This window comes from Suricata suricatta, chromosome 6 (assembly GCF_006229205.1).
Source record: "Suricata suricatta isolate VVHF042 chromosome 6, meerkat_22Aug2017_6uvM2_HiC, whole genome shotgun sequence".
Lineage (NCBI taxonomy): Eukaryota > Metazoa > Chordata > Mammalia > Carnivora > Herpestidae > Suricata > Suricata suricatta.
Genome location: NC_043705.1, coordinates 28,715,897 through 28,739,362, shown reverse-complemented (window position 1 = coordinate 28,739,362; position 23,466 = coordinate 28,715,897). Strand labels below are relative to the sequence as shown.

At 40.7% G+C, this 23,466-nt stretch overlaps 2 protein-coding genes and 1 pseudogene across 6 annotated transcripts in view; all 3 read left to right on the top strand.

Moving 5' to 3' along the window:
* The window catches only part of BRD8 (bromodomain containing 8), a 20,768-nt gene extending 8,174 nt beyond the window's left edge, over window positions 1-12,594 (top strand). Inside the window, exons 8-22 of one of the 5 annotated variants that reach the window (XM_029941975.1) lie at window positions 912-1,048; window positions 1,552-1,770; window positions 2,160-2,304; window positions 3,198-3,407; window positions 3,817-4,097; window positions 4,442-4,894; window positions 5,929-6,022; window positions 6,222-6,268; window positions 7,054-7,268; window positions 7,462-7,554; window positions 8,404-8,472; window positions 8,870-9,047; window positions 9,933-10,037; window positions 10,514-10,558; window positions 12,202-12,594. In XM_029941975.1, the coding sequence (XP_029797835.1) occupies window positions 912-1,048; window positions 1,552-1,770; window positions 2,160-2,304; window positions 3,198-3,407; window positions 3,817-4,097; window positions 4,442-4,894; window positions 5,929-6,022; window positions 6,222-6,268; window positions 7,054-7,268; window positions 7,462-7,554; window positions 8,404-8,472; window positions 8,870-9,047; window positions 9,933-10,037; window positions 10,514-10,558; window positions 12,202-12,261 (2,351 nt within the window). In that variant the 3' untranslated portion in view covers window positions 12,262-12,594. The remainder of the gene's footprint in view (window positions 1-911; window positions 1,049-1,551; window positions 1,771-2,159; window positions 2,305-3,197; window positions 3,408-3,816; window positions 4,098-4,441; window positions 4,895-5,928; window positions 6,023-6,221; window positions 6,269-7,053; window positions 7,269-7,461; window positions 7,555-8,403; window positions 8,473-8,869; window positions 9,048-9,932; window positions 10,038-10,513; window positions 10,559-12,201) is intronic. The other 4 variants (XM_029941977.1, XM_029941979.1, XM_029941978.1 and 1 more) reach the window with 4 other exon arrangements.
* LOC115294235 lies at window positions 7,588-8,302 on the top strand (annotated as a pseudogene).
* An 81-nt stretch (window positions 12,595-12,675) lies between the features above and the next one.
* On the top strand, window positions 12,676-23,402 carry LOC115293390 (bromodomain-containing protein 8-like). Its single transcript, XM_029941175.1, has 8 exons — window positions 12,676-12,735; window positions 14,676-14,954; window positions 16,000-16,263; window positions 16,921-17,078; window positions 17,993-18,082; window positions 18,180-18,248; window positions 22,286-22,463; window positions 23,024-23,402. Exons 1-8 carry the CDS (start codon window positions 12,676-12,678, stop codon window positions 23,072-23,074), a joined length of 1,149 nt encoding a protein of 382 aa, XP_029797035.1. The 3' UTR covers window positions 23,075-23,402.
* Window positions 23,403-23,466: the final 64 nt, after the last annotated feature.

Here is a 23,466-nt window from a genome sequence, read left to right as displayed (position 1 = left end):
AGGGGTGCCTGGGTGGCTCAGTCGGTTAAGCGCCGGCTTCGGCTCGGGTCAGATCTCACGGTTCGTGGGTTCGAGCCCCGCGTCAGGCTCTGTGCTGATGGCTAGCTCAGAGCCTGGAGCCTGCTTCGGATTCTGTGTCCCCCTCTCTCTCTGACCCTCCCCTGCTCTCACTGTCTCTGTCTCTCAAAAATAAATAAAAACTATAAAAAAAAATTTTTTTTAAAAACAAAATCTTAGGGGTGCCTGGGTGGCTCAGTCGGTTAATCGTCTGACTTCGGCTCAGGCCATGATCTCACGGTCACTGGGTTCAAGCCCCACGTTGGGCTCTGTGCTGACAGCTGGAGCCTGCTTCAGATTCTGTGTCTCCCTCTCTCTCTGACCCTTACCTGCTCGCAGGGAAGGAGAGAGGAGGACCCTTCTCTCCTCGGTCCTCCCCTCTCTCTCTCAAAAATAAATAAAAAACATAAAAAATTTTTTTAAAAACCCAAAATGTTAATAATAAGTTGTTGAAGGGCATGTTGAAGGATGTTTAACCCACTTTCCTATTCTAAGGACCTATGAGATAGTTCATTGAGTTTGCTTAGGGTGAGAATTATGCTTAGGAAAAATGCATTTAAAAACTTAGTTCTCTCAGGGTGCCTGGCTGCCTCAATTGGAAGAGCATGTGACACTTGATCTCGGGACCACGAGTTTGAGTCCTGTGTTGGGTGTAGAGATTATTTAAATAAATAAACTTTTTAGAAAATGTTATCCATATCCCAAAAGTATTAAAGTTTTCTAATCCAAACTCAGAATACTTCTTTAATTAGGCAACATCCCTGTTTGTCCTTTATTATGTAGTAGCAGAGTTGTGACTAGTTTCATTTATATAATCTTGAAAACTTAGAAATTGTTGTTTTTTTGTATTTTAGCTCGTCAAGCAGTAAAAACACCCCCTCGGAGATTACCCACTGTGATGGTCCGCTCTCCTATAGATTCTGCCTCCCCAGGAGGTGATTATCCACTTGGAGACTTGACTGCAGCTACAATGGAAGAAGCCACCTCTGGAGTGAGTATATTTTCATCTGCAGGAATTGATCAGCAAAGGGGCAATAAGCCAGCAGAGAGCTGAGTGATGAGGAAACCACTTTTGGCCTAGAGGCAATTTCCTCTCTTGGTCTCAATGTCAAAGACTTAATTTACCATGCTCTGTGCTCTAAGATAAGGATGGACCTAAAAACTTTGAGCCTTTTGACCTTTTGAAAGATAGGTAAAAATACTGTGTTAAGGAGTTGTTTGTAAGTGCTGAAATGAGGGATGATTTTCTTGTAAATATAATATTGGTAGTGGTTAAGGAGTTTGTAAAAGGCAGTTTGGGTGGGATTGTGAGTTTGGGTGGAAGAGAAGAAACGGTGGAAGAAAGGTGTGGCTGAGAGCAGGAGGGGTAGAGGGTTTCTGGGCAATTTCACTCAGGACTAATAAAGTAATAGTTAGACACACTAACCCATCCAGATTAGTAGGGAACCTTCCAGAGTATGAGAAGTCAGATAAAGGTTCTCTGTTGTCTCTTAGGTAACCCCTGGGACTTTGCCGAGTACCCCAGTCACCTCGTTTCCTGGGATTCCTGACACCCTTCCTCCAGGCTCTGCACCCTTAGAAGCCCCCATGACCCCAGTAACAGATGATTCACCCCAGAAAAAGATGCTTGGACACAAAGCAACTCCACCCCCCTCCCCTCTGCTGTCAGAGCTCTTGAAGAAGGGCAGCCTCCTGCCTACTAGCCCCAGACTGGTATGGAGACTTCTGTGGGTGTTTGAGAGCTGTGGTGATTTAGTACTTTGGAAGGGAGTACCTGGGACCTAAAATATGACATGGAAAAAATAAAGTTCAAAAGAGAAAGAATCTCCTAATTAAATGTTAACTTAAATAGAAACAAAAAAAACCCAATTAAGTTGATAGTATCCTCGGGTCCTGAGTTATCTGAAACCACATCTGTTTTGGTTCTCTTCTACAGAGAACTCATGTCAAATAAGTTTTAAAAATTAGAATTTCCCTTGGGTCTGAAATTATTCCCTATGGATATTAACTTCATGAAGTTTGGTCAACTGCTGAAACGCTTTTGGGAAGTGGTAGTAAAAGACAGCTTGAGTGTATCCTTCACCTCTGTTCTTCCCTAATAGGTCAATGAGAGTGAAATGGCCGTGGCTTCTGGCCACTTGAACAGTACAGGTGTCCTCCTGGAGGTAGGCGGGGTTCTTCCCATGATACATGGTGGGGAGATGCAGCAAACACCCAACACTGTTGCAGCCTCCCCTGCTGCCTCAGGTAAATCAAAACTTTTCCATTACCTACTTTACTGCAAAGATGTTGACTTTAATATTGACTGTCTTTGGTTTCTAGCCATTGATAATAAGCAGCTGTCAATCCTGGATGTAAAGCCCAACTTTTTTTTTACAGCTACCTTACCTGTTAAATCACAAAATGAGCCAGATTGTAAATCCGTTCTGTCTTCAAAATAGTGGTAGCCTTGGATAACCACAGCATACATATTGAGGAGAATAATAGTGGAGTTAGTAGTGAAGCTGCTTCTAAGGGGCTTGCAAAATTATGGAAAGGCACTAGAAATACCTGAGCCTGCAGTACAGGGGATCAAGATTTGGAGCCAGAGAACTGAACTTGAGTCTCAGGCCTCCTACATTACTGATTTTGTGACCTTGGGTAGATGACTTAACTCTTGAGCTTCGGATTGCTTTTTTTTTTTTTTTTTTTAATTCTGACATAATGTACCTTACAAGGATGTTGAGAGAATTGAGTGAGATAGAAAAAGTAAAGCAAAGAGAAAAGTTTTGCAAAATATCAAACCTCAGGTATTGATACTTGAGTGGTTTACAGCATGCTTAACTGCAGCACAAGTGACAGATTTATTCATACTAGTTTTTTGTGGTTTTGTTGCTATTTAATTTTCTTCTGGGGAAAAATTTCCACTCTGTTTCCATATACGTTGTATGTTCTAGTACTTTGGTTTACTCCTAACTTGGAAGAAGATCTTTATTACTAATGTTGGAAAAAGTAAGGAAGTAGATAAGAGCTTACTCAAAAGTGGAGTTCCTTTCATCCTTTGAGACTAAAATTTTTCTTGGTTGAGTCTTAAAGTGGCTATTGCTTCTTATTCACATGCTTTCCTTTTACCTCATTTTGTGTACCTCTTTGTCTGTTAGGTGCTCCTACTCTTTCCCGGCTTTTAGAAGCTGGTCCTACACAGTTCACCACTCCTCTTGCTTCCTTCACTACTGTTGCCAGTGAACCTCCAGTTAAACTTGTGCCACCCCCTGTAGAGTCTGTGTCCCAGGCTACCATTGTCATGATGCCTGCGCTGCCAGCACCATCCTCTGCTCCGGCTGTCTCCACTCCTGAGAGTGTAGCTCCAGGTGCGTCCCTGACCCACGCCCTGAGCAGCCACTTGGTCTAAAATTTCATCTCAAGCTTCAGTTAGAGAAAGCTGACCAAGAGCATCATCTCCAATTCAAATGCTTCTGTCCTGTTCTCCATGGACATCTCCTTAGAAAAACAAGAATGGGAGAAGATGTGGGTGGGTGTGTATGTGATGGGGGAAAGGGACTAAGTGTACACATATGAGTAGCCTTGAGAATGTGTTTTCACCCTACTTTCTAGATGAAAGCGGGGGCAAGAAAACACAGGCACATGTAGATCTAAGGTAACTTTCTTTGAACTTAAGTGTGTGGGTACTTGACATTTGTCTATACCCTTGGTTGATCTCCAGGTGGTCACTTGGTACCAAATAAACTTCTGAAATTCTTTTCTTTTCTTGTTATTCAGTGAGTCAGCCTGACACCTGTGTCCCCATGGAGGCTGTGGGGGATCCACATACTGTGACTGTTTCCATGGATAGCAGCGAAATCTCCATGATCATCAATTCTATCAAAGAAGAGTGTTTCCGATCAGGGGTAGCAGAGGCTTCTGGAGGATCAAAGGCTCCCAGCATAGATGGGAAGGAAGATTTAGATCTGGCTGAGAAGATGGATATTGCTGTGTCTTACACAGGTGAAGAACTGGACTTTGAGACAGTTGGAGACATCATTGCCATCATTGAAGACAAGGTAACTATTCGGCAAAGCCCAAAAGAATCTCTCATGAGTCCTACATAAGCTTCTCTCCTCAGCTTCTCCTTGCTTCTTATAGTTAAATAAATAAACATTTCTCCTGCTTCTGCCCATCTCCATCTCCATGGTCCCAAAGCCCTTTGGTGCTCACGTTAGTCATCTCCCCAGCCATCCCTGTGTTACTGGTTTGCACAGGACAGTGCCTGTCCATTGGTTGCTTCTACTACATGGAGAAGATGGAGAGAGAAGCTACCGATTGAGGTCATCTCATTTGGTGCTAACAGATTTGAGGAACTTGGGCTTCTTTCTTTGACTTTAACAGTGTATATATTATGGGACAGGTAGATGATCATCCTGAAGTGCTGGATGTGGCAGCAGTAGAAGCGGCACTGTCATTCTGTGAAGAAAATGATGATCCCCAGTCCCTGCCTGGCCCTTGGGAGCACCCTATCCAGCAGGAGCGGGACAAGCCAGTATCTCTCCCTGCATCAGAGATGACAGTCAAGCAAGAAAGGCTGGACTTTGAGGAAACTGAAAACAAAGGAATCCATGAACTGGTGGACATCAGGGAACCCAGTGTTGAGATTAAAATGGAACCTACAGAACCAGAGCAAGGCATCTCAGGTCCTGAAATAGTAGCTGGAGTTGTTCCAACCACAAGTATGGAGCCACCAGAACTAAGAAGTCAGGACTTAGATGAGGAACCGAGAAGTATTGCCCCAGGAGAGATTGTTGAAGCAGATATTTCCAGTGGGAAAGGCGATGAGACTCCTCTTACAACTGTGAAGACAGAGGTATTTAGAATTGTCCTGGGAGGGGCACCTGGATGGTTCAGTCGGTTAAACCGCCAACTCTTGATTTTGGCTCCTGTCATGATCTCACAGTTCTGAGATTAAGCTCCAGCTCAGACTCTGTGCTGACAGCAGAGCCTACTTGGGAATCTTCTCTCTCTCCCCGTCTCCCTCTCTCCCTCTCTCCCTTTCTCCCTCTCTCCCTTTTTCCCTATCTCCCTCTCTCCCTCCCTCTACCTACCCCCACTTCCTCCCTTTCCCCCACTTGTATGTGTGTGAGCTCTCTTTCTCTCTGAAAAATAAACAAACATTAGGGGTGCCTGGGTGGCTCAGTTGGTTAAGTGTCTAACTCTTGGTTTCAGCTCAAGTCATGATCTCACAGTTTGTAATTAGAGCCCCACATCGGTGCTGACAGTACAGAGCCTGCTTGGGATCCTATTTCCCCTTCCTTTCTGCCCCTCCCCTGTCCATGGCCACTCTCTTACTCAAAGTAAATAAAAACTTAAAAAAAAAAAGTTAAAAAAATACTTTAAAAAGTTAACATTAACATAAATAAAATCAGGTTGGGAGGATGGGGGGTTATACCTTAGGTAAGAAGTGACTAGTTAGGCTTTGGTTTTCCTGTTGCTTTCCTGAATTGTCACATGGTTGATATGTCCAAAGCCTGTAGGTATGATTATTGCTATATATGCTTATCCTGTTCCTTGTAAGGTGACCATTAGATTTCTTTTACATGGGTAGGACTTAGAATTTCTTCAGTAGTCTCATCATTAAAAAATAAACTTCTAGGGGGGCGCCTGAGTGGCTCACTTGGTTAATCATCTGACTTCAGCTCAAGTCATGATGTCATAGGCCCTGTGTCAGTCTCTGGCTGAAAGCCGGAGTCTGGAGCCTAATTCAGATTCTGTGTCTCCTTGTCTTTCTCTGCCCCTCCCCTGCTCATGTTCTTTCTCTCTCAAAAATACATAAAAAAGCAAGCTTTTGTAAGTTGAAGTGATGTATCAGTATTTAGGGTATGTATTCTTTTTGGTCTTCAGGCATCCCCTGAAAGCATGTTGTCTCCATCACATGGCTCAAATCCCATTGAAGATCCTTTAGAGGCAGAGACTCAGCACAAGTTTGAAATGTCAGGTAAATCATAAGGCCAGGAAATCTGAACTCTAACTAACTTGAAATCCTTTGCTTAGGCTTCTGAGGGATTGTGGGTTGTGGGCAAGTAGAGGAGGTAGAATAGGTCAGCATGGAAAGGAGAGCTGCAGGGGATTATCGTCCATAGGAAGGGGAAGGCTAAGGTGGAAAAATCTTCAGGTAGTCTTTCTCTCCTCTGCAGACTCATTGAAAGAAGAATCAGGGACTATTTTTGGAAGCCAGATAAAGGTATTTCAGACTTTTCTTTATTCCTCTTGCTGTGTGACTAGATTTCCCAGTAGCACTACCTTTGTAATGAATTTCAGTAAACATGCATCTTTTTTTTCCTGAGACCTGTTAAAAGAGTTGCATGGGGAAAAGTGCAGTGTACAGTCAGGCATACTGGCAGTACTGTGGCCACATGTGCTTCCCATCTGAAAGAGTTTGTGAACATCACACAGAGCTTTCTTTTGCATATAATGCACAAAGAAACTTTGATACCTCCAGAGTGATTTGGAGTTAATCACTCAGGGAGTGATTAAATGCCCAATCAGGGAGAACATATACGAAATCAGATTATTAGTTACTCTGTCCAAAGAAAATTATCTGGAGTTTTCTTTTTAGAATTATTAAAGTAGTAATAAATAGTAATAAACAGATTTAAAAGTAATGCGATGTGAGCTTGCTCCATCAGATGAGACACAAAATAAAAACTATTTTTGATAACTTTGTACCCAGGGTCAGAGTTCCTCTCAAGAGCAAGGGGAAAGAAGGAACGCCTCTTAGCTTAGTCTTAAGTAAGTAGCTTTTTTTTTTCTTCCTTTTAAAAAGATCCTGGGTCTTATTCTTTGTCCAGGTTCTAAATTATTTGATCAGTTAGTGTGAGTAGATGGTAGTATAAGTGATAGAGAGCTCAGTCAGGAAGCAGTGTGAGGCCATTTTCTAGAACTGATCTAACCCAAAAGATCATGTTTAATGACACTTTGCTGGATAGCTTTGCTTGCCTTTGTTGACCGGAGCACACTGTGTCTAAGGATGCCCCAGGTGAGGATGAGGAGGAAGATGGAGTCAGTGAAGCGGCCAGCCTAGAGGAGGCTAAGGAAGAAGATCAAGGAGAAGGCTATTTGTCAGAAATGGATAATGAACCCCCTGTAAGCGAGAGTGATGACGGCTTTAGCATACACAATGCTACGCTGCAGTCGCACACACTGGCAGACTCCATCCCCAGCAGCCCTGCTTCTTCACAGTTGTGAGTATCTGAGATTCTTCTTTGAGGTCAAGACAGTGGAGGTGAGAGAAATAGGAGAGGATCTTTTCTTCAGTCTTCTTCATCTTCTCTTTCTTGGTCTGGAACTAATAGTTGACAAATGATGAGGGTTTCTTTTTTTGTTTTGTTTTTTGTTTTAACTTCTGCTTAATGGGACTCTTTTATTTTATTTCAGCTCTGTCTGTAGTGAGGATCAGGAAGCTATTCAGGCACAGAAAATCTGGAAGAAAGCTATCATGCTTGTATGGAGAGCTGCAGCTAATCATAGGTGAGTGAGCTTTACCAGTCAGTAGGAATATTTTCTTACATTCCTACTCAATATTCATGACTAGAGAGAAGTCTGAGTAGGTTTATATGGGATTGGTGGCATTGGCTCTTAAAACCTTCAGCTACTACTCTTCCCATAAGCAGCCTGAGGTGATATCTGAAATGGTTTGCTATTCACTTGACCCGGAAAACCTGACAAAATCATGCAAATCAAGAGGTTCAAATCTTCGTGTTCACTTTAAGAACACCCGTGAAACTGCCCAGGCCATCAGGATATGCATATCCGAAAAGCCACCAAGTATCTTAAAGGTGTCACTTTGCAGAAGCAATGTGTGCCATTCTGATGCTACAATGGTGGAGTTGGTAGGTGTGCCTAGGCCAAACAGTGGGGTTGGACACAGGGTTGGTAGCCCAAAAAGAGTGCTGAATTTTTACTGCACATGCCTAAATGCAGAGAGTAATGCTGAACTTAAGGGTTTAGATGTAGATTCTCTGGTCATTGAGCACATCCAGGTAAACAAAGCCCCCAAGATGTGGCATAGAAATTACAGGGCTCATGGTCAGATTAACCTATACATGAGCTCTCCCTGCCACATTGAGATGATCTTCACTGAAAAAGAGCAGATTGTTCCTAAACCAGAAGAGGAAGTTGCAAAGAAGAAAAAGATATCCCAGAAGAAACTGAAGAAACAAAAACTTACGGCCCCGGGAGTAAATTCTGCATAAAATACATGCAAATAAAAGTAAAACAGGAAAAAAAACAACAAAAAAACCCTCAGCTACTTAAATCATGTTCCCTTACCTACTTTGAAGGATAAGTAAGTCATTGTACCTTCCCTTTTTTGGACAGATATGCCAATGTCTTCCTGCAGCCTGTTACAGATGATATAGCACCTGGCTATCATAGCATTGTACAGAGGTAAGCCATGACCCAGTCAGCATGCTGACTTTCCTGAATTGTAAATTGTTTAGTCTTAATGGATTTTTGCTTTAGACAGTAAGTTTACAGCGAATGTTTTTGATGTGAGTAAATGTAACCAGGTGGCAAACTAATCATTTCAGTGGCTGGATCATCAAATACCATTTAAAAGAATTAACCCCCTTTATTACCTTTTCTAGCAAGTAATTACTATATAGATTGACTTTGGTTTTCGGATTAAGTGCATATTTTGGGGTGAGGGGGTTGGTATTTGAATCCTGGCAGCTAAGAATAAGGATATATATGAGAAGATATATATGGTAGTAATATATTCAAATCCAGTAGGGTCCTTTTCCCCCTCCATTTATCCGTTTTGGTTTTGGGGTATTTTTTTTAGGCCTATGGATTTGTCAACTATTAAGAAAAACATTGAAAATGGACTGATCCGCAGCACAGCTGAATTTCAGCGTGACATTATGCTGATGTTCCAGAATGCAGTAATGTATAATAGCTCGGACCACGATGTCTATCATATGGCAGTGGAAATGCAGCGAGATGTCTTAGAGCAGATCCAGGTACTTTGAGGATCTTTAGTATTTTAGTAAGGGTGAAGTGAAAATACTCAGGTGAAGGGTTGATACTTAGGTCAGGAAAGGGTGCTGGACTTTTACTTAGAATAGTCATCAGGGACCCAATTAGGAACATAAAATTTTGTTCTTATTGTATTCATGTTGGTTTTCTCATGTTGACTAAATAATTTTTTTATGAAATAGTGAACACCTTTTTTAATTACGTTAAGTATATACATAGTAAATAGCATATTGTTGAATCTTTCCATCATAGATAATCTACTTCTGTAGTAGCATTACCAGACACTCTTTGGGATATTGGTATGTTATCTATCTATCTATCTATCTATCTGTCTGTCATATGCTAAATTAAATTGCCTCATGACCTATGGTTCATGTAAGTTTTTTTCTCTTTCTCATTCTTAAGAGATATTTATTCTGTATGATAGCCCCAAAAAAGTTACATGTATTTAGGGGTGCCTGGGTGGCTTAGTAGGTTAAGCACCTGACTTCGGTGCAGGTCATGATCTCACAACTCAGGAGTTCAAGCCCTATGTCGGGCTCTGTGCTAACACCTCCGAGCCTGGAGTCTGCTTTGGATTCTGTGTCTCCCTCTTTCTCTCTCTGCTCCTCCCCTGCTGGCTCGCTCTCTCTCTTTCTCTCAAATACAAATATTTTTCTAAAAGTTATAGATATTTAGCACTTTTAGATCCTTTAGCATGTATAACTAGAATTAAAACCTAATATGCAAAACTTGTAATCAGTTGAGAAGTGTTTGAATGCTATTTGCAAAAGAGTACTATATGAAGTCCTGTTTGCAAAGCCAAAAGTGTTTTAGTTCTTCCATACTGGATCAGATCTTGAAGCCAACCCTGTTTCTTTTCCCTGTAGCAATTCCTCGCCACACAGTTGATTATGCAGACATCGGAGTCTGGGATCAGTGCTAAAAGTCTTCGAGGGAGAGATTCTACCCGCAAACAGGATTCTTCAGAGAAGGTGAGGAGACCAAGAAAGAGCCTATTTGCCAATGTTCCAGTGCTAGAAGTCTGAAGCATTCATGGAGCCTTATATTACTACTTGCTACTTGGTAACTGCTGGGTTGCTATATTCTAGTGGTGTACAGACAAGTATAAATCTTAGGATGGTGGTGGTTTGCCCTCATCCAAACATTGAAGAAACCTGTGACTGAAAGGCCCAGTCATACAAGAAATTGTGAGCTGAATGAGTGAATTATTAATTTCTCTGCCTGAGTGCTTGCATGGTGGGGGAAATGACTTGCAGCAGTTGGGGACCATCAGTTCCTGTTCCAGAGGCATAATGGCCAGACTGCTTTGGATCTCTTTCCTCTTGTTCTTGAGTTTTTGAATTTTGTCTTTGTGTGTGTGGTGCTTGTGTCTCTGTCCTGAGATTTGGGGTGCTTGTGGCTGAGAGTTTCTGTGGAACCTGATCAGTGTTTGTTTGTCCTCTAACAGGACAGTGTCCCCATGGGCTCTCCTGCCTTCCTTCTCTCTCTCTTTGTAAGTATTGAATGGCTGCAAGGGGTGGTGTTGCCACAAAAATTCTCAGCTCCTGCTGGGGGTGGGTGGCAGAGGGAAATCCAACATGCAGACTGTGGCAGTGTCTTGAACTTCTCTTTATTCAGGTCATTGAGTAAGAAACTGTCTCTTCTGCATTCCTGTCTTTCTGCATGTGTGTGTGTGTGGGCTGGGTAGGGACTATTTATGAGTTCACTGGGCTGAAATGCGGTATTCTTGGTAAGGATTTAGGATGCATCTGCTCCTCATTTCTTGACTCCACCTTTTGCCAATTCTTTTCTTACAAATAAATGATTGCTCAGAGCAACAGCTACTCACTGGCTTCTAAAAAGTGTTCCTTATACCGGCAGATGCCTAGCACATAATTACTTTCTTTTCCCCTAATATTAAGTTGCAAGACCGATACCTGATAACTCAGTAAAATTTATGATAAGGATCTTAGTAACAGTGACTACCGTACATAGTAGTGGCTGGTAGAATTAGAGATAAACTCAGTAAAGCTGGCCCTAAAGAATTCATGTTTTCCTTTGTAAATTGAACAACCCTCTGGCTCTGTGTTCATTATGGGGCACTGAGGCATGATGTAATGGAAGAACATCAGGCTAAAACACCACATGTTCTGAAACTCACCGGATTATCTCTTGGAGCCTTGTTTTCCTCATCTGTGTGATGGAGCTAATGTAATGAGGTACCTGTCCAGCCTACCTCACAGGGATGTTGTGAGGATAAAATGAGATAAAAGTATGGAACTGGCTTGAAAAAAACATTAAAGTGTTATACAAATGCAAGGTGGTATTTTTATTCTTCATGTCGCCTCAAAGGCAACTTGTGTTCATGAGTTTTTAAAATTTTAGAGTCCTTGCATGTTAAGATTGTAAAAATGGCCTAGCCCAGCAAAAGTGTTCACTAATTCATCTTGCCTACAGGCCTCGGCCTGTACCACAGACGGAACACTGTAATCTCCCTTCTTTCTTATTGGCCTGCAACAGTGACTCTGGATCCCCAAGCAATTGGCTGGCTGTTGCAAAGCTGGTTAATAGGATCTTTTATCTATTGAAGACAGCAAAGTATTGCACGAGAGGAAGGAGCTGGGCTGCAGGGAGAGAGCAGCAGATGGAAAGAAGCCTTCTGATTGTCCTGATCTCATGGAAAACAACTGTCAGGAGGTGCTAGGGAACTAGTGCCAGGGTCAGTCTGCAGGAAAGGCCTTTCTTATAGGGACCAACAGCTGGACAGGTATGTTAGCCAAGAATCTTACTATCTGCTGCCCTTTCTGACCCTCCCACCTTTCTTTTACTCTCCCTCTTTTCTTTGAACATGGTTTGGGGCCTGGGTGGGATGACTAATAGTCATTCTTTGGGACCCCAGGTGACCGACCCCCAGTGACCTCTGTAGTGGGCAGGAGCAAGACTCTGTCCTGCATTACCTCTCACAAACTATTGCCAGGAGGTTTTAGCCCTTCCGACTTTGTGGGAAGACAGATCTATGCCCCTCATATCCTGGATTTTTCTGCTGATTCTCTTCCTCTTTCCCCAAGAAACCAAATCCCTAACATTGTTGCAACTTCTCTCTGACCTCCTAACCAACTCATACTCATGCTCCCTCTTTGTCTGCCTGTCGTCTAGGATGGGGGAACCAGGGGGCGCCGCTGTGCCATTGAAGCAGATATGAAGATGAAAAAGTGAAGCTTCAGAGTACCCTCACTGAGCTGGACCTGAAGTAGAAGTAAACAAGATAGAGCTTGGGCTTGTGGGCCCAGTTCCAGAAGTGGAAGTTACAGAAGAGGAGGCACCTGGGCCATGTGACATGAGCTGAGGAAATCTCTCTCAGAGAGTTGGAGTAGCACAGTTGCCTGTTTTAGGGCAAAAACCTTGGGCTGTGTTAATGTCCTGATGTGTAGCTAGCAGATTGTAGCTAGTTTGTACTGTCTTGTGAAGTGTACAGACTTTTTAAACAAAACAACCACCTGTGAAGTGTGTGTGTACACAATACACAATAAACTCTGAAAGAAAAGTCTAGCCTTGGTGTGTTCTCTATGTATATGCGTGTGAGAAACTTGTGATTTTTTTCCTTGCAAAATTGTTTTATCATCTCTGGGGATGAGATTATTGCTTTGGGAGTGTTATTATAAATATGAGCTGTTCAACTGCTTGGAGAAGGTAAGTAACCAAATTGAATTTATAATTAAGTTTTAAAGTTTTGCCTCATGAAATGAGGATAATCTTATTCAGCTTTTCTTGCATATTTGGGAAGAGTTTTGTTCATGACATTTCTTGTGAAGAATATTAGAGCATGAACATAGGTAGCACTGACCTTTATCTCATACATTGGTTCTACCTAGTGTACTATCTTTGCAGACAGTATTTCTAGGACATTATAATACTATTTCCTTCCTATTTCTAGATATAGGGTTCTTGTGTATTTGAAAATTCATTTTTTGGGGCACCTGGGTGGCTCAGTTGGGTTAAGTGTCTAACTAGGGCTCAGCTCATGATCTTGCGGTTCTTGAGTTAGACCCCCACATCAGGCTCTGGGCTGACAACTTGAGTCTGGAGCCTGCTTCGGAATCTGTATCTCCCTCTCTCTCTTCCTCCCCCCACTCATGCTCTGTTGCTCAAAAAATAAACTTTAAAAAATTAAAATAATAAAATTCATGGTTACTGGAAGGCTAAAATCCATTTAAGAGTTATCAAATTTATCACCTGAGTGTATTCCAACTTTTGTTACTAAATAAGAATTCACTCTGTGAAGTGAAATAGTTATGAGCCTTTTATTATAAAGAAATAGGCCACACACACACAAAAGACATAGAGTATTATATAAAATGTTGAACCTTAAGAAAGATGCGTTTAAGAAAGTTATTAGAAGTTGCAGATCTTTTTGGCTTAAACTATATAGCTTGGTATGATATTAAGGCGGTAGAAGATACAGTCCTGTGAGGTGATAGGAATTCAGTCAATCCAGGAGTTAGAAGATTAAGTAATATATTCTCAAAGCAATCTACAAACTTGCGTGTGACCTAAGCAGCAAAACCCTGAAAATTGGAGAGGACTGTGGAGAAGATCCATTAAAGGACATAGACTTTGGCTTGGTAGGGAAGGTGATGCATGAGTTTAGCAGAGCAGATTGGATTAAAGATCAAGAAACTGACCAGAAGGCTATAACATTTATTCTGGAACAAAGAATGAGCATTGAGAAAAATTGTGGTTGGAAATTGGGAAGTGGGCTTACTGAATACCAGAGAAAGAAAAAGGATTAAGAAAATAGCATTGAAGATATGAATTGGGGAGAGCAAATGCTTTTAGAGATATTCAAGAAGTTATTTTAGTTTTAGAAATGTTGAAACAGGTGGTAGAGCCCCCTAAGGGAATTGGCTTTTGGGTACATGGAAAAATGAGACCAGAACACATTAAGGTAGAGATTCAGGAGCCATCTGAATAGTTGAATAGGAGTCTTCTGATCAAAGTTGAAACTTCAAAATCCATTATTTTAAGAAGGTATTCATGAGGGAGCAGAGGCCAAGCAATATAGAAGATCAGGATTTCTTGAAACTTGTAAGAGGGAGGAGAAAGGGATAAGAAAACCAGGATTGTGTTAAGGAGGGTATTTTTAAAACTTGATACTGCATTTCTCATTCTGAGGAGTGAGTGATCTGATCAGGAAGGTGCCACAGGTAATTTTAAAGCATGCTTTGAGGATTTAATGGTTGATAACTTTAAATGTCTGTGCACTGAGCAAAATAGCTCTTGTCTCTCAAATGGATTGCCTTCCAGTTAAATTTAAGGGTGATTTGGAATAGAGGAATTCTGTTCTACTAGTTACGCTCCCGTCCCTTTGTTTGTTTGTGTACGGAAACCCAAGAAAGAATTACTAATACCTCTGTTAAACTGTTTAACTGTTTGACCTGGGACTTTTTCATTTTATTCCCAATGACAAAGATTTCCTCTGATATCTCCCTTCAGCTAGCTTTCATTTTTTTCTAATGGTGAGTAGAAAGAAATTTCTGAACCCTCATCTTTCTACTGAACTTTGGAGATGGAAATGTCTTAGCAACAGCAATGTGAGTGAATTTAATGCATTTTTTTCTGTGTATTTACAGATGGGGCATGAGTGGGTTTGGTTGGATTCAGAGCAAGACTATGCCAATGACTCTGAGCTGAGCAACGACTGCAGGTCCCTCTTCAGCTCATGGGATTCCAGTCTGGATCTTGATGTGGGAAGCTGGAGAGAAACAGGGGAGCCAGGGGCTGACGACCTAGAGGAAAGCAGCCCAGGGAGAGAATCTAGTGAGCTGCTTATGGGGGATGGAAGCAGTGAGGACTCTCAGGAAGAGGCAGAGCAAGTCAGCCGCCAGAACCTCCTCCACTTTCTCTCTGAGGTAATGGGGATCCATTATTTCCATAGTTGGAAGTCTTAAGGTTCTAAAAGAATGCTTACCCGTACACATTTTTACCACTTTTAATATTACTTACTAAAATACAAGCTCCACAGTGGCAAGAACTAAGTTAATGGCTGTGTCTCCAGCACTTGGTGCTAATACAAAATATGTGCCAAATATGTACTTTTTAACTGACTGTTGTAAGATCCCAGTCTTGAGGAGCCCAGGGTCATAGGAAGTAGAATTTCTCTATGCAGGACTGCTTTATGAATATCCCTGAAATTTGTTTTTCTGAGTCATTGGAAGCAATTCCCAAACTCTTTTTGAAGCTTATAACATGACTTCAAGGCAGTATTTTGCAGTGTCCTTATTGCCTTAGTTAAGGGTGAGCACCAGCAATAAACTGAATTGGACAGAGTTTATATTTATGTGGCAACTTCGCACATTAAGGAGAACCTAGTTCAAGATCAGCAAGAATCTAGCTTATGTGTTGTGCTCCTACCTGGATTGTCCATGGTGGATAAAATTTTCAGCAGTTTTCTAGACTGCCATTCCCAATTGATCACAGTTGACATGACTTGGAAAATTAGAGCACAAGCTCCTTGAAGAAGCAAGAATGATACCTATCTTGTTTCCTGTTAGGTCCTTAGCAACTAGTCTAGTATATGTGTGTATGAGATATTTTATATATATTTTTTTAATGTTTATTTATTTTGAGAGAGCACAAGCAGAGGAGGGACAGAGTGAGAGGGAGAGAGAGAGACAGACAGACAGTAACTGAAGCAAGCTCCAGGCTCTGAGTTGTCAGCACAGAGCCTGACGTGGGGTTGAGCCAACAAACTGAGATCATGACCTGAACTGAAGTTGGATGTTTAACCAACTGAGCCACTCAGGTGCCCCAGTATTTTAAATAAAGGAATGAGTGAATTAATCCATTTCCATCTCAAACTTAGTCACAGTCAGTGTAATCATGTAGCATTATTAATATGTAGATGCTGGTTTCCATTGGTGTTCCTCTGCATCTAATAATAAACTATGATTGCAGGTAGCTTATTTAATGGAGCCATTGTGCATTAGCAGCAAAGAATCACGTGAAGGCTGCTGCCTTTCATCTGGTACCAGACAGCAGGACAGAAGGGAAATTGAAGCTACTGAAGGAGAAGAGCCATGCAGAGAGCCTGAACAGCTTTCAGCCTGGGTAGACCCCTTAGTAGCTGAGAAGTCACTGGGAGAAAGTGGAAGGCCGGAGGTGGCTCTAGCTGCCTTAGATATTTGTGCTATTCAGCAACTGTCCACAGAGAGTGAAGAAGTAAGTGGGTAACTTAAACCAGCTGGCTGATTGGTTTTCTGCCCAGGGAGGCAGAACAGGGTGGTTACTGCATATAGACTATCTCCAGAGAGGTTAATTACCTGGGTCCACATCCTGGTTTTAGCACCCATTAGCTCTGTGACCTGTGTGACCTTAGGTGCCTCAGTGAACATCTTAGAACCTCAGCTTTTTTGCTGTAAATGGAATAATGATGTTTTCTCTACCTTAGGTTTTTTAGAAATTTAAATGAGACATTTCATGTGAAGCACTTAGCCTAGTACCTGGCTCATAGTAAGTGATCAGTAAAATTTAATGCCATTATCATTAATATTATCCAATCAGCTAGACTAGTTATCTCAAGGGACATAAGTCATACTGACGTTTTAAAAGAATACAGAATCCATCTATAAATTAACATATTGCATTTTCATTTTTTTTCTTGGGGTATAGAATCACAGTTCTCCAGCCATATTATTACCAAGAAATCATTGATGTAGTAGGCCTACTTAAGTCATCTTTCTCTAATTTCTTTTATAGCTTTATGTAATTGACATTTCCCACCTTAAGGTCAGCTTTGACTTAACCCCATGCAGGTAGAATTACCTTGCAGATAGTAAGTCTCTTTGTAAAGTTTTCTTTGTTGCCTGGTATTCCCAGGGGGAGGTTCAGCAAGAATCCAAAGAGGAGGACCAAGGTGAGGGGTATGTGTCAGAGTTGGAAGACCAGGCCTCTTCAGGTGAGTGTGATGATGGCTTCAGCCTTCAGGAGACTCCTCTGGTGGATATCCTTTTCAGCCGTGCAACCTCCTCAAAGTTGTAAGTATGGATTTTTATCCAAAGTTGTTAAGATTCAGACTTTTAATTTTATTTATGCCTATTTGAGTTTGTTACCATGGACATGGACTACTTTTATAAATTGAAAAAAGGAAATTGGAATTGCAAAACACTAGAAGTAGAATTAGATATAATTTTATTGTACAAATGGAAGTCTTTAGGGGGTGCCTATGTGGCTCGGTGGGTTAAGCATCTGACTTTGTCTCCAGTCATGATCTCAAGGTACGTGAGTTCAAGCCCTGTGTCAGGCTCTGTGCTGACAGCTCAGAGCCGGGAGCCTGCTACAGATTCTGTGTCTCCCTCTCTCTCTGCCCCTTCCCACTCATGTTCTGTTTCTGTCTTAATAATAAATAAACTAAAAAATAAATTCAAATAGAGGTCTTTATATTTTTGTATTATAAAACAAATTTGTTTCAGGTGCCTGGCTGGCTCATTCAGTAGAGTATGCAACTCTTGATCTTGGGCTCATGAGTTCTAGCCACATATTGGGTGTAGAGCCTACTTTAAAAAAGTCTTTTTCACCAACATTAATAATCTCTTTGATGTATAACTTTTCTCTCTGATTACTATATTTATTCAGGAAACATTGCTCAGTTCAGGTTGTTCCTCAAGTCTAATACTCAAACTGTCCTTTCAAAAATACTAAAACAGCCTCTCTTAACTTGAAATATAAAATGTTATAGTACTCTTGGGTAATAGTGATCAATAAGAGAATATTTATAGAGTTTTGAATGTCTTATGGAAGCATTAAATAATGTTTTTATTCCTATGGTGGTACTTCCTTCAGATATTAACTAGGAGCACTATGTATTAGGAGGATCTCATTACCCACTTGGGAGAGACAGAATACCATTTGTGAAGTTACTGCTTCCATTCTGTCCTGTTTTATTCCACAGGTCTGATCTAGGCCAGAGTGACCCTGTTCAGGATCACTTGCTATTTAAGAAGACTCTCTTGCCAGTCTGGAAGATGATTGCCAGTCACAGGTAGGTCTCCACACCACTCTTGGCATTCATAGCCACTCTTCTCATTTAGAGTGACTTCCAGGGTTTCTTCATCCTGTCAGAATTTGTCCCTTAACAGGTTCAGCAGTCCTTTTCTGAAGCCTGTGTCAGAAAGACAAGCCCCGGGATATAAGGATGTGGTGAAAAGGTTAGTGGAAAAGGGGTCAAAAAAAGTTGGTTGCTTTTATATCTGTGTTTTCATACTTTCATTTCCCATCTACTAGTTCCTTCCTTCTCTTCCTCTCTTTTTTAAAAGATTTTATTTTTTAAATATATTTTTCAATGTTTTATTTATTTTTGAGAGAGAGACAGGTAGACGAGTGCAAGTGGGGAATGGGCAGAGAGAGCAGGAGACACACAATCTGAAGCAGGCTCCTAGGCTCTGAGCTGTGCTATCAGCACAGAGCCCAACACGGGGCTCAGATCTATGAACTGTGAGATCATAACTTGAGCCAAAGTCAGACGCTTAACTGACTGAGTCACCAAAGTGCCCCTTTAAAGATTTTATTTTTAAGTAATCTCTTCACCTACTGTGGGGCTCAAACTTAGAGCCCCAAGATCAAGAGTTATATGTTCTACCAACTGAGTCAGCCAGCTGCCCTGACTATTTCTTTATTTCATTTACATTACTTATAAACTCAAGATATATTTTTCAGCTGAACAAGTTTGTAAAGTAATGGTAAGCTTAGTCTTCATTTGAGAAGAAATGAGAGAAACAAAGGATAATAATAGGCTTTCTTCTTTTTCAGTATTGATTGTTAAGTAATATCCATCTTATATTAGTCTTTGATAATATTTGATACTGTTCTTTTGGAACACAACTTTAAAAATTTTTTTAAGCTTATGTATTTATTGTGAAATGGGAGGCAGAGAGAGAATCTCAAGCAGGTTCCGCCTATTAGCGCAGAGCCCAATGTGGAGCTTGATCTTATGAACCATGAGATCCTGATCTGAGCCGAAATCAAGAGTTGGATGCTAAACTGACTGAGCCACCCAGGCACCCCTGGAGCAAAACTTTAAAATGAATGCTATATTTTTTTAAGCAGTTATAGGTATGCTAAGGCAAAGATGCTAATCCAAATGGTCATTTACAAACACTGGTTGATAGTACTATTTTGGATTTTTATAGCATAGTTCACCTAAAATGCTGTGCTAAACCAGTGTATAAATAGAATGTAAAGGATCAGGGAAGGACCTTTGGAGACAGACTCCTTCATTCTATAGATGAGGAAAATAAGGTTTGGAGGTTCTCATGACTTGGGAATGATCAACAGTGAAAAGCAGAACTAGATCTAACCCTGATTCTTATTTTTTAAATTTTTAAATTTTTAATTTACATCCAAATTAGTTAGCATATAGTGCAACAATGATTTCAGAGTAGATTTCTTAATGCCCCTCACCCATTTAGCCCACCTCCCCTTCCACAACCCCTCCAGTAACCATCTATTTGTTCTCCATGTTTAAGAATCTCTTATGTTTTGTCCCCCTCTCTGTTTTTATACTCTTTGCTTCCCTTCCCTTATGTTCATCTGTTTTGTATCTTAAATTCCTCATATGAGTGAAGTCATATGATATTTGTCTTTTTCTGACTAATTTTTCTTAGCATAATACCCTCTAGTTCCATCCACATAGTTGCATATGTCAAGATGTCATTCTTTTTGATTGCCAGGTAATATTCCATTGTGTATATATACCACATCTTCTTTATCCATTCATCCATTGAAGGACATTTGGGCTCTTTCCATGCTTTGGCTATTGTCAGTAGTGCTGCTGTAAACATTGGGGTGTATGTGCCTCTCTGAAACAGCACACCTGCATCCCTTGGATAAATACCTAGTAGTGCACTTCCTAGGTCGTAGGGTAGTTCTATTTTTAATTTTCTGAGGAACCTCCATACTGTTTTCAAGAATGGCTACACCAGTTTGCATTCCCAGCAGCAGTGCAAAAGGGTTCCTCTTTCTCCGTATCCCCAACATCTGTCTTTGCCTGAGTTGTTAATGTTAGCCATTCTGATAGGTGTGAGGTGCTATCTCATTGTGGTGTTGATTTGTATTTCCCTGGTGATGAGTGATGTTGAGAATTTTTCCATGTGTCAGTTGGCCATCTGGATGTCTTCTTTAGAGAAGTGTCTATTCATTTCTTTGCCCATTTCTTCACTGTATTATTTGGGTTTTTTTGGGTGTTGAGTTTGGTAAGTTCTTTATAGATTTTTTATACTAACCCTTTATCTGATATGTCATTTGCAAATATCTTCTCCCATTCAGTTGGTTGCCTTTTAGTTTTGCTGATTGCTTTCTTTCTTTTTTTTTGGTATTAGAATCACATCTTTTATTTTATTTTATTTTATTTATTTAATTATTTATTTATTAAAGCTCTTTAGCCTGTAGCTTTTGTTCTTTTTTTCTTTTACGTTTATTGTCATGTTGGTTTCCATATAACACCCAGTGCTCATCCCAACAAGTGCCCTCCTCCATGCCCATCACCCCCCTTCCTCTCTCCCTCACCCGCATCAGCCCTCAGTTTGTCCTGAGTATTTAGGAGTCTCTTATGGTTTGCGTCTCTCCCTCTCCCCAACTATTTTTTCCCCTTCCCCTCCCCCATGGTACTCTGTCAAGTTTCTCCTATTCCACTTATAAGTGAAAACATATGGTATTTGTCCTTCTCTGCCTGATTTATTTCTCTTAGCATAATACCTTCAAATTCCATCCACGTTGCTACAAATAGCCAGATTTCATTCTTTCTCATTGCTCTTCCATTGCATAGATAAACCACATCTTCTTGATCCATTCATCAGTTGGTGGACATTTAGATTCTTTCCATGATTTGGCTGTTGTTCAAAGTGCCACTATGAACATGGGGTACATGTGCCCCTATGCATGCTGATTGTTTTCCCTTGCTGTGCAAAAGTTTTTATTTTGATGAGGTCCCAATAGGTCATTTTTCCTTTTGTTTCCCTTGCCTCTGGAGACGTGTTGAATACGAAGTTGCTGTGGCCAAGGTCAAAGAGGTTTTTGTCTGCTTTCTCCTTGAGGATTTTGATGGCTTCCTATCTTACATTTAGGTCTTTCATCCATTTTGAGTTTATATTTGTGTATGGTGCAAAAAAGTGGTCCATGTTCATTTTTCTGCATGATGCTGTCCAGTTTTCCCAGCACTATTTGCTGAAGAGATTGTCTTTATTCCATTGGATATTCTTTCCTGCTTTGTCAAAAATTAGTTGACCATACATTTTTGGGTCCATTTCTTGTGTTCCCTATCCTGTTCCGTTGATCTGAGTGTCTGATTTTGTGCCAGTAACCTTACTGTCTTGATGACAACAGCTTTTAATACAGTTTGAACTCTGGGATTGTGATGTCTGTAGCTTTGGTTTTCAAGATTGCTTTGGTTCTTCGGGGTCTTTTCTGGTTCCTTACAAATTTTAGGATTGTTTGTTCTAGGTCTGTGAAGAATGCTGGTGTTACTTTGATAAGGATTGCTAAACCTAATTCTTAACTTGTAGTTCAGTCCTCTTTCTACACTGCTGTGTCTTCTCTTATATACCCACTGTTTATGTCTCATTAAATAATTATTTAGGTAAACATTGACTTGATTCACACACTTTTCATCTCCACACAAGGAGAAAAACATTTTTAGCTTTTGATTATAGTAGTAAGAGAAGCAGATTAAACAACTAGTGTATGACTACACATTGTAAACAGTCAGTCAGTCAGTATGATGGGATGGACTAATCATTGGAGCTCTTTACAACTTTGGTACCTGGGCCAGCATTCCTCCCACAGTAGTAGAGCGTAGTAGCTGGGCTTGTGAGCTTTGGAGTCAGGCTGCCTGTGAATTGGAATACAAGCTGTGTGACTTTGAGCAAGTACTTAATCTCTCTAGATGTGTTTCCTCTTTGCCAATGGGTGATAATAAGGTGCTTTGCTTATGCGTTTACTGAGAGGATCAGGTGAGTTAATATAGAAAGTACCTAGCACACCTCTTGGCCTATTTTAAGAAGTCAGATGGTCAAATGTTAGCTGCTGTTGGCATTTTATTATCTGATGGAAATTGTTATCTTTGCTACTGTTTTATTTATAACTGTATTCATTTACTACTTGGAGAGCTGGTTCTCCACGAAAGCATGTTAGGTCCCACATATTCAACATGAAAGTTTGATTTCCTCTCGTTTTTGTTGGCCACCTGTAGACCTATGGACTTAACTAGCCTGAAAAGGAATCTGTCTAAGGGACGGATTCGTACCATGGTTCAGTTCCAGCGGGACCTGATGCTGATGTTCCAGAATGCTGTGATGTACAATGACTCTGATCATCATGTGTACCATATGGCTGTGGAGATGCAGCGAGAAGTCTTGGAGCAGATTCAGGTACTATATGTAAGAGAGCTGTAAGAAAAAGGAGTACAGCCTCTGGAATCTCATTTTAGTAAGTTTTTGAGATTAAGATTGATGTTAAAATGACCTTGTGTTCTCAGAGTTTATGTTTAGAGGTGATTAAAAGTCCTGAGGTATTGACATTGTACCTACTGCTTTGGAAAACCCTAAACCCCAGCTTTAATAGATAATGAAATAAAGTAGTATAGGAAGACAGGCAGCAGTGAAGTCTCAGGAGGGGTTGGTATAGATAAGCAACAGGAGCTCCTACTTTCAGAGCCTCAACTCAGAGACATTTAAACATGTAAAGCAAAGGCTGGAATCACTATCCATCTTTTGGTTGCTATACTTGTTAATATTAATGTATGTTCACACTGTCTCATCTCTAGGAGTAAGACATAGTCAAAAGAGGACAGAGGGTTTCTTTTCTGGGCAGGACCATACTTTAAAGGAAAAAAGCATAGTCAGATCTTACTGCAGAAAAAGAAATAAAATTGCAATAAAATCTCTGTAGTTTTTAAGATTCATAGCTTGCTGTTGTCTTGTCTCTGTAGGTGCTGAGTATTTGGTTAGACAAAAGAAGAGACTTAAATACTTTGGAATGAGAACCAGCCAACTCTGTGGATGATGAAAGACCTCTTTGTTAACCAGGAGCTGCTATCCTGACCTTTTCTGGATTTGGAATCTCTTATTGAGACTTAGAAAAGATCCCAGTACTTGTTTACCAGTTCTCTGTTGTCTTTTCTAATAAGAAAAAGCCTTAATTCACAACCAAGGAGTCACAGGTGCTTGTGGACATAACATAAAACGGGGAAAGCTGAGATTTGGGGCTAAGCCATAATTGTTGCCCACATCTTTGTTCCATAGGCCTGATTTAGATGTAACTAAAACGTCTTATAACTGCTTTATAAATAAATGTTATTTTACAAGTTATAGATTGCTTTTTAATGATTACAGAATCTGGGATTAAAAAGGATAACATCTGGTGGAATGAGTA